The sequence below is a fragment of the Enoplosus armatus genome, chromosome 9 (assembly GCF_043641665.1).
Source record: "Enoplosus armatus isolate fEnoArm2 chromosome 9, fEnoArm2.hap1, whole genome shotgun sequence".
In the NCBI taxonomy this organism is placed as follows: Eukaryota; Metazoa; Chordata; class Actinopteri; order Centrarchiformes; family Enoplosidae; genus Enoplosus; species Enoplosus armatus.
In genome coordinates, this window is record NC_092188.1 from 10,275,388 (window position 1) to 10,286,431 (window position 11,044).

The 11,044-nt window shown below is 42.5% G+C and overlaps 1 protein-coding gene across 1 annotated transcript; it reads right to left on the reverse strand.

Moving 5' to 3' along the window:
• Positions 1-684: 684 nt before the first annotated feature.
• cacng8b (calcium channel, voltage-dependent, gamma subunit 8b) lies at positions 685-7,550 on the reverse strand. The gene is made up of 5 exons (XM_070911597.1): positions 7,526-7,550; positions 6,515-6,739; positions 3,193-3,276; positions 1,815-1,955; positions 685-1,487 (listed from the first exon to the last, which is right to left on the reverse strand). The coding sequence occupies exons 2-5, from the start codon at positions 6,735-6,737 to the stop codon at positions 685-687; spliced, it is 1,251 nt and encodes a 416-aa protein (XP_070767698.1). The 5' UTR covers positions 6,738-6,739; positions 7,526-7,550.
• Between the last annotated feature and the right edge of the window lie 3,494 nt (positions 7,551-11,044).

The window sequence follows — 11,044 nt, forward strand, 5'->3', positions numbered from 1 at the left end:
AAATGAAAATTATATAATATGGGGGTTAAAAATAATAATAATACAGGCCCTCATTCTCCCACATATTGTGCACACTCATGCTTGACACTTTGACACAGTAACACACAGCTCACTGACAGTCCCAGTGGCTCTGCATGGAAGAAATTCACAGTAAAAGTCGTTGAGATCTAAAATTAGAGTGAAAAAAACCCAAACAAACATGAAAATTAAATCTTCATTCCAAACTATAGTGTTTGCAAATACGGCTAGCCTGTAATAACGCTAAGAATAATCACAACAACAATTTTACATTAATGATGATCTGGTTAAATTAGCGGTAATATTGCACAAAAAATATGTGAAACATTTTCATAATAGCCCAAGGTTAATTGCGTTTTGATCATTAACAAAATAAATCATTTCTAGCACATTAAAATATCAAAATAGTTTTATTGTGAGAGTTCATTGTTGTTGTTATTATCACTCTGTTATTACTCATCTTCTTTTTGTTCTCAGTGAGATTGAGTAGACTAAGTAACAGTGAACATGGAGGGAGAGATTTAGCATTTCACCGCTCTGCATGTCTTTCTATCTATTTCCTGTTGAGCCACACAAACACAGCGCTCCTCTCTATCTTTCCTTTCACATTACTACCCATCCTCCTTCTCTCCCTTCCCCCTCGCCTCCCCCTCTTACACCCTCTCTCTACACAGGCGTTGTCTTCCTATTGAGGGTGTTAGAGTTGCTCTCCCTGTCTCCCTTCAGCCTGTCCAGAGTCCCCATCCCTCGCTCCCGGTCCACTGTGGACGAGGTGAAGGGTGGGGGGCCGGAGCCCACTGAGTTGGGCATCGGCGCGTTGGAGTTGGAAGAATTGGAAGGGTTGTGGGACTTAAGCGAGGGAAGTGTACCACTCATCATCACTCCCCCTCCACCTCCACCTCCATCCTTTGGGAAGCAGTTGTGGAGCTGGTAGAGCGTGGCCCTGTCCACCGTTCCATACATGGGCGGCAAACCCCCCAGTTTGGGGTCGCGGGACAACGTGTAGAGGGAGATGTCGCCTCCAGCCAGGGCCGTGTGGGAGCGAGAATGGGGGTTTGGTAAAGTGGACACTGAGATGGGGCCCTGGGAAAGCAGCGCAGAGGGAGGCAGGCCGAAGTTCTTGCCCCCACCTCCCCCTACAGGTGAGGGGTCTCGGGAGCGGGAGGGGTCGGTGGAGCGGGACGAGGAACGGGAGCGGCGGCGGAAGCGGTAGCTGGGCAGACGGAGCATGGCGTGCGTGGTGCTCTTGAAAATGTCGGTGCGCGAGCGACAGCGCAGCTCCTTGTTCTTCTCAATGTAGATGTTGACAGCCAGCACCCCCACCATCTCGGCCATGATGAAGGACAGGCCTCCAAAGTAAAAGGACCAACCGTAGGAGTACTGCCACTTCTTATCCTCGTCCTTCTTAGGAGAGATGTCCCCCAGTGCAGCCGAGATGTACACGATCACACCAATTATGTTACTCAGACCTGAGAGAGCACAGAAAGGTGGTATTTACAAAGGAGCTAAATAAACTCAGACAGACCAGCTTACAGTACTAATAAACAAATTTGTTTGACGTGATGATTTGTGACATTCTTAATAAAGACAACTGGCAAGATGAGGGCTGAATGTAAAAACCTCTATTAAACTGACATAATAGAATAAGCACAACTAGACATTCCCAAACAAAGAATAAAAACTGTGAGGGCAAGTAATATTCTCCAGAGCACCACACACACACACGCAGACAGACCTGTATACAATCACATATACAGTATATACACACAGATGCACATACAGTATTCGTAAGCTACCTGCAGCCACAAAGAGAATTCCTGCCCCCAGGATGATGTTCCTTTTGCTCTTGTAGAAACGACTAGCAGCGATGCAAACCCCTCCCATCAGCAGCAGGATGGCACTGAGGATTGGGAAGATGTTGGAAGCCCTGACTACCCCTAAACAGAGGAGAGAACAACGGTAAACAGCAAAAACTGGAAAGGAGAGGGAGTATTAATATGTGTGAAATGACTTGTGGCTTCTTTGACAATATCTGTCTTACAGATATAATACGATTTTTATGAAATCAAACCCAGTTTTTTTATACAATTAATTTGGCAATAGCCATTCCATGTATTTTCTGTAATTACCACTCTAAATAGTAGTTTTCATAGTTAGTGGCAGAGTCCGCCATTCCCAAACTGGATTCAAATTGCCTTACTACACACGAGGGATTCACAGGAAACGATGTATGCATGTAATCCAGTGTTACTGTGTTTAATTTTATCTCACTGATCTCAGCCTCACTGTTTACTGTTGACTCCTACAGTCACAACAGAGCTGCAGATGTTAGAAGAAATCATCACAGGAAATGCAATGTATTTGTAGCTGATCGTCATCATTCATCAAAAATGCATCTACAAAACAAGTCTTGCTGTTACCACGGTAACCACGGGTGTCACAAAATCAGCCAGGAATGAAATATTAAGGATTACAACTTTAAGAAAACTGGTGCTTTACTCCAAGTAGAGTAAAACAGCTAACAAACACAATATTGCTAACTAATGCTACTTAACCCAGGTTTGGACAATGCAAGGAGGACGTAGAATAAAAGTCACAAAGAAAATAAAAACACTTAAAGCTGCTCCATTTAAAATACACACATAATACTTTGTGAGGAAATGAATTACTCAATTCTAGAGACACGATTGAATCAAACCCTTCCCATGTGGCCTTCAGTGCTTTCAAGAGGTCTGCCAACCATGCACACACACACACACACACACACACACACACACACACACACACACATACACACGCACATGCACATTAACACTCCTCTCTCATCTAGGACAACTAGGCCACGGGAGAGGAAATGCCACCTAAATGCCAGCAAAATGCCTCTGCAACATTGTAAACAGAACACAAGCTTTTCTCTATGTATGCACGGGCACACATGTAGCGTATCATAGAGCAGATATCACTGCGGGGCACTGAGCACGAACTAGGGCACCCCATCTCCCCTGATTTTCTGTACACATTGTCACGTTTATTTCTTGCAAAGAGAATCTTCTGTGGAACGAGCAAATAAAAACACCAGGTTTAAAAAGCAATGGTAATTTTACACTTTCTTATTCATAACCAGGCTTCTCTCTCATTCAGCATCCATTGCTAGTAACGCTGGCATTGACTTACGTAGGACGTACTCTGCCCCATCATGGTCAAAGTCTGCATCTTCTGGGAAGTGGTTGATCTGAGAACACACTCCTCTCTTTACTCCTGAGATTTGAGAGAAGAAACAGGGGTGACCAGACACAACAAAAGACGGGAACTCATAACTGCAGCCTGAAGAAACAATAACAATAAATACCCTCCTGAGGGACAGACTGACACCTGAACACACTCATATCTTTGTTAGAAAATCTCTTTTTTTGAATCCAAGCATATGTGCTGGATGATAAACTTCAACATACTGGTTCTTCTAGATGCAAGTTAGTAACATGACATACATATAGTACACACGCACGCATGTAAATACATACAAGTATGTAGACACATAGGCAGGCGGATAACTACCCGCCGGGGTCTTGCATGTAGACAGACAGACGGACGGAGGGATGCACGCACGATGATGACAGCACACCACTGTTGCTGATGGATGGATTGTAAGAAAGATGGATGGAGGTGATGGAATGAAGAGACACAGACGGAGGGAGAGACGGACAGATGTGGGGTGAGCTGGTCTCTTTGTCACAGCTCTTATATTTCCACAGGTCGGTCTGTAAAAAGACGGAGGTACAAAGGGGCGGGACGTCAGTTGAGCCACACGGATCGGCGTTATCATCTTCAGACACAGGCTCGACAGACATCAGGTGCCGTTCATACATTCAAGGCTTTTCATTTTAAACCTCAGACACTAGTGTAAGTTGGCATTTTTGGCAGATTTCCTCCAGTTTCAAAAGCACATGTTCGCTGGAGGACAGATCACTGATTCCCTGCATGGCTTACTGCACCTAAAACATCTAATCTCTACCAGCTCCTCAATACAGGACATACAATTCCACAAGTGTGTGTGGGGGGGGTTACTTCCTTATGATTTTGAGTGACTCATTAATAGAAAAAATAGTAATTAAGATTTAATAAATAAATCTAAAAACACAACCCACATATTGAGTAAGCTTTAACACACAAACACCACATGTTGCAATTGAGAGTGTGTGAAAAGTAGTTTACAAGCAAGCAGAGAAATAAAAACTGTTAGCTGCAAGTAATGATACAATGCTTGAAAGCAATGGATAAACAATTTGAATAGTTGGATAAAGTATAAATAGATAAATAGCTAAAACAAATTTATAAATTGTTAGATAGCTAAAAGTGACATAAATCTACAAGTGGTCGTAATACAAATGTGAGCTTAACCACACTGACCTCAACATTAAGAGTTCAGTTGAATGAAAAATGTATTGTAATAATATCCACTTTTATATATTGATGCTTAATACAATTCAATTGACACATTCATGATGGAGGTAGGTGTGACAAAAAAGCTCCACAGTGCTATATGAAAAAAAGAATCCTACAAATAAAATAAAGCTTTCATTGACAGGTAATTTGGTGCAACCGCAACTTCAGTAAACCTGCAGAAGAGCTAGAGAGGACAGGACACATCTCCATCCACAGCATAATGTGCCACCCACGGGCATAAATCTTTTAGAGCTAGCATGTCCTGCATTTCCACTCCAGCTACACCTCACTGCATCACTGCTCGACTACTGAGCATCTATCTTGGCTGAATACTCCACAGACATCAAGGATACTTGACCTCTAAGCCATGCCAAGACACTGTCAGCTTTACTGCACCACAATGTGAGAGAAAAGACTGAAAGAGAGAAAAGACTGAAAGAGAGGAAAGGATGGGAAGACGGAGAGGAACCAGTGAAAGATTAAATATAATGTTTGGGGGAGTGAGACAGAGGGATAGCAAGTGGAGAAACTGAAAGAGTGAGGCAATGGAGGGAGTGGGTGGGGGTGCACTGCAGCAGTGCTGCAAGGGCTAGAGCTTATCTCTAATTGGCTGCTTTGCTATCAGGAAGCTTAGAGATGAGGACAAATTAGCTTTGTACAATGACCAAGCCCAGGATGGGCCCGGGGATGCTTTATAAGGAGAGCCAAGAGGTTTTCCTGGAGACAGAAGTCTGTATGTGAGCAAAGGCACAGATCGCTAACTCACACCACCCCTTTGGCTGTAGCTGCTTCACTGTTAACTCCATCCCAGCCTTTACTGTTGAGTGTCAGCCAGGCAGCGTAATGTATAATGAATTAGCAGCTTGTGTTGCAGTGACAAACTGAAGATTGAGAGATGGCCACTGCCAGTTTCTGTAGCTCCTGCTACAGTGTGAGTAGCAGGAGTCGACCCTTTTGTTTCAGCGCTTGAATTAAATTACTGCAGCCTGAATCAAACACAATGATTAATGGATTATTTTGAGTGAGGGTTACGCTTCAGTATCATGTAATTATACTGCAATTATGCAAAATTGTTTCCTTGCCACTATAGCACAGTCTAACAAATACAAATGGGACGTGTATGTGTTGATGCTAATAATGATTACTGATATTACAGCAATGCTGCAGCTTTCTAAACAAAGTGTCCTAAACTCCTAAACTCAAGACTGAAACTGCTGAACTTCAGTGTTTGTGTTCGGCATGTTTACACTGATCCCGCTTTGCAGAGTAAACAACACAGTCAATAAAAACCCCACACACATGTTGACTGACAGAAAATATGTTTCCAGTTAAAAGCTTTGACGTAGCCAAGTGATACAAGGTTTTCATTTCATGGTGATGAGTTAAGTTGATAAGTTAAGTTGGAATGATCACTACCTCCAGTGTCCAGTGCCACCCACTTGATTTTGGTGAGTGTTAAATTGTCAAATCACAACGGAGGCAAAAAGACAAGAGTTTGTGATTACAACAAAGATTAAACACAAAAATCTCTACATTAATGTGTGCTTAATCTATCTATCTAATATTCTGTAGGGAAAATATCTCTCTTATATCTCCCTCTTACCTGACAGGAAAATTAAGACTGGAAAGAACATTTAAAGGAATTGTTTGACATTTTGGGAAATAACTATTCACTTTCTTGCTGAGAATTAGAAGATGATGATACCATGCTCATATCTGTACTGTAAATATGAAGCTACATCTTGTCGGTTAGCTTAGCTTAGCACAAAGACTGGAAACAGAGGGAGCAGTTTGCCTGACTGAACTGAACTTAAGAGGTGCTGGTGGGTGCAATTTGTTTACCTTTGGACAGAGCCAGGCTAGCTTTTTCGAATCGTTATGCTAAGCTAAGCTAACTGGCTGCTGGCTTTAGCTTCATATTTATGGTATCAATCTTGACTCTGTTTTATTTTTCTTCAGGTCCCTACAAGTCCTGAAAACCAGAACGTCCCCCAAACTTGTCCCCGCCTTGTTCCCACCCATAGACCCAAAATGTCTCCCAGAACTTCTTTACCTTCCAGGCAGCATATCCTCCACAGTCCAGAGTGGGTGAGCGCCCCAGGGTCCTTCTTGTCCTTGTTATGGGGGTCATCCTGGGTGACATTGGCTGTGCTGTTGCAGATGAGGGCACGGGAGTACAGCCAGTAGTCCGTCCCTATCGCCACCGTCATCAGGCCGAAGGCAGCGAATGCCCCCACGGTGGTGAGAAGGATCTGGATCCCCTTCTCACACACCATGCCTTCAGAGAGAAAAGATAGGAGGACGAGGAGGAGGAAGGGAGGGAGAAGAGGAAAAGGACGGACATTAGGAGTGAGGAAAAAAACAAACATCTAGCGTGGCTTTGAGAATAAGAGAAGAATGGAATAACCAAGCAGAAGTGTGTTTACAATCATATGCAATGTGCAGTTTATTGAAAAAGACAGCCAACATTCAGGTGAGATGATGAGGGGCAAGAGGAGGTGAGGGGCACCGGTGGGAGGCAGAGAGGGAGGCGATGAGAGAAGACGAGAGCGAGGAGGAGGCGGATGTGGGAGGTGCATAAGTGGCTGTATGATGTGTCCTTGGAGGAGAGTTGGATGACTCTGCTGACTCCGCTTAACAAGACAGAATTGATGTGAAACACAACAGATCACACCCTCCCAATCTCAGCACACTCCATATTCATGACCCTGACACCGTTCTCCCCCTCAGAATCAGAATCAGAGCTGGAGATGAATACACAAACACACACACACACACACACACACACACACACACACACACACACACACACACTCACACACACACACACACACACACTCACACAGCAGATCTAACATGAGATCACCTTGTACCTGTTAGTCTTTATTAGGAAGGGAATGCGGGTACATCCTTCACACACCAACATGCATGTATGCTCTCACACAAACAGCATCATATGATTCATGTACAGCTCGTCCCGTTGACCCACGCATGTGTGAGATGCAATGAAGTTGCCTCAGTGGCCTATACCTGCTACTGTGGACCTCTACGCCTTAAGACTTACCTGACGGCGAGTTTCTATCCTTCGACTCAATTTTGAAATCTTTCTTTTCCTCGTCAGTGAAGAACGTGCTGTCCCCTCAATCCGGACAGCATCCATCGACTGTTTTCACCCGCTCCCCTCTCTCCTTCTTGCACTCGTTTTCCCTCTTTTGCCTCTTTCTCTTGCTCTCTCTCTCTCTCTGTCTTTCTTTCTCACTGGAAAGCTGTTGCTGGTGGAGGTTGTGGCTTGGACGGTTGTCCCGCTCTCCGTCCGTCCTCTGTTAGCAGAAAACTTGCACCATGGTCACCACTCTGCTCTGCTGCTGCACAAAAGACAGGAGAATCTTGCATTATTTTAGTTTATTTAGTGCCATGAATTTACTGATGAAAAGTGACAAAATATTAATGACAAAAACAAGAAAAACATGTTCAAAAATTTCAATTAACTTCATGATTACTTTACTCCATATTGTTACCCTTTCTCAATTTTATCCTCATCCTTTGTTTGCAGTTTTGTAAGTTTTAAAGCTGAAACAATTAGTCAATAAATTGGTTTATCGACAGGAAATTACTCAGCAACTTAATTGATTAATTGTGTATGTCATTTTTTAATAGCAAACACCAAACATTATCTAGTTCCAGCATCTCAGTTGTTAGGATTTTCTGCTTTTCTTTGTCATATGTGACAGTAAATTGAAAATCTTTAGGTTTTGGACTGTTAGTCGGAAAAAAACAAGCAATTTCAAGACATCACCTCAGTCTTTATGTAATTATAATTGACATTTTTCACCATTGTCTGACATTTTATAGACCAAATGACTAATTGATTAATTGAGAACAAAATCAGCAGACTAATTGATAATGAAAATAATTGTTAGTTGCAGCCCTTGTAAGTTTTCATGCTTTTATTGTCCTCTGTACGCAGGACGCCAATGCAAAAGAGAGCAACCCGCTCTCATTGGACCACCCTGTATAAATAAAGCCATGGTAGCAGCATGGCTCAATGTCGATCTATCAAACATCAGAAATATCTCAACAATATTGGCTGGATTGCCATGAAATGTTGTGCAGACATTCATGATTTTCAGAGGCTTAATTCTGATGACTTTGGTGATCCCCTGACTTTTCTGGCTTTTAGTGAAATATCTCAAACACTATTGGATGAAATTTACTACAGACATTCATGTCCCCTCAGGATGAATTGTAATTACTTTGGTGATCTTCTGACTTTTCAACTCGCACCATCATCAGGTCATCTTAGACTCTGGTTTTGAGCCAATACCTGTAAAACTAATGTCATACCCATCAGCCGCGGCTGTACATTGTGTTTTCTGCTAATTAGCAAACGTTAACATGGTAACACGCTAAACTAAGATGTGAACACACTAAACATTATACCTGCTTAAAATCATAATGTTAGCATTGTCAGTGTCAGCAATTTTAGCGTTCTGATATTAGCGTTTAGCTCAATACACCACTGTACCTAACTGCAGCCTCACAGAGCTGCTAGCCTGACTGTTGACTCTCAGTCTTGTTGCTTGAAAAATGACTTAAATGATTGATTTATTATGAAAATAGTTGCAGATTAATTTACTGTCGATTGATTCAACTAATCAGCTCTACATTCAATACCACAGATGCTTTATTTAAATCTTGTAGAACCATATTGGAACGGTGTTAATACAGATTAGAGTAATTATACAAGTGACAGTATTACAGGCTAAAGACAGAACGACTCCAGAGCGAGTTGTACTGCATCTAGCCTGAATAAGAGGAGCAAGAGGGGGAGGCAGAGAGGACCAACCCGACATTGTTACCATAGCAACATTGAATTCCAAAGTCTGGATCAGCATAGAGCGAGGGGGGGAGGAGAGGGGCAGGCAAGAGATAGAGGGAGAAAGAGGCAGAGAGGGCAAAGCAGAGAGAGGGCAGAGAAGAGAGAAAACAGAGACGGAGAGAAAGCGGCAGAAATGAGGGGGAATATTTCAAATCTCTAGCGTGAGTGTTGACTCTGAAACCCAGACAGACAGACAGACCAGTGCGCTAATGCTCTATCAATAGATTTGTGTGTGTGTGTGACCACGGCGACACAGATGCTCCCAGATACACACACACACACACATGCACGTGCACTCACACATGAATAAAGACAACACGCCATCAGTTACTGAAGGGAGAGAATGAGGAGTATCCCCTCGGTCTGTGTCGTTTCTTGGTGAATTAAGAATAAATACGAGGATATTATGATAAAGCAGCACACATTATTCAACAAACATTATTTAGCAGACATAATGCAGTGCAGTCAAGTCTGTTAATATTTGATGATGCAATATGGCACCGTGATCAAAATAGGTTACATCCTGTTTGCATTGTGAGACCCAAAACAGAGCTGCCTCAGAGACAGAAGGAGAGAGATGGAAGGAGAGACGGTGTGTTGTATGTGTGTATTTTTTTTTTAGATGTGTGCACACATTTCCTCTCCAGTGCATCTGAGGATGGGTCTAGTCCAATCTTATTGAATCCCAGTAATGTTCCCCTCAGCTCCCCTCAGTTAGACAGTTAGCCTCGTATCTCTGCGTTCAGGCTCCTTATTATGTAAACTGTCAAATGACACCACCACTGTGTGGCTTATTTATACATTGTGGGTTCACATGTGCAAGCAAACAAGTGTGTGTTTGTGTGTGTGTGTGTGTGTGTGTGTGTGTGTGTGTGTGTAGTATGACCTTCCAACCCTATCAACATACTGCCTCTCCCTGAGGAAAACACATGTCCAGAAGGGAATACACTATCTCCAAGGCCTAAAAATGCAGTATCTAATGTCTGTGTGTGTGTGTGTGTGTGTGTGTATATGTGTGTGGTCTTTGACTCCAGTATTTAATGAATGACCTTAACAATAACCTACTAAGTTATTCCCCTTAGCCAAAACTCCCCCGTGTAGGAGATCATAATTGTCATTTAATTATCTGTAATTTCTATTTTCCACCAATAATTAAGAAAGAGGGGAATGAGGGGAATGAGAGCGTGAAAGAAGTGGGCAAGAAAAAATAAAGAAAGCGTGAGAGTTTAACTAAATGGGTTAGAGTATGGGGCTGTACAAAAAGTATTGGGGGGGGGGGGGGTCAGAAAGGGGGGGAAGTGTATTGTAATTATTTTTTTGGCTGAAGGGAGTGTAGTCTCCTTTTTCCTCTCTCTCTTTTCTTCTTCTTTTTCTTTGCAATATAATTAATGGTTACATCAAAAAGACCATAAAGGTGCACTTTGCCATATACAGAGGATAACCGATAACTGTCTCTGTATCAGGGTTTCGTTAATGTGAACATTGGTGGCACACAATAAAAGTTGCTTTAACATATTAAAGTTTAAATTGGGGTACAAGATTAAACAAGTTGTATCAATTAATCAGTTATTTTATTATTTTGACACGTTGCGGCGTTGCTAGAGAGAGTCAAGAGTACGGTTCAAAGAAAACATTAAAGGGGAATTCCACCGATTGTACACATCAAAGTCTGTTTACAGGTCTTGGGGAGTACAAGTTTGAAAA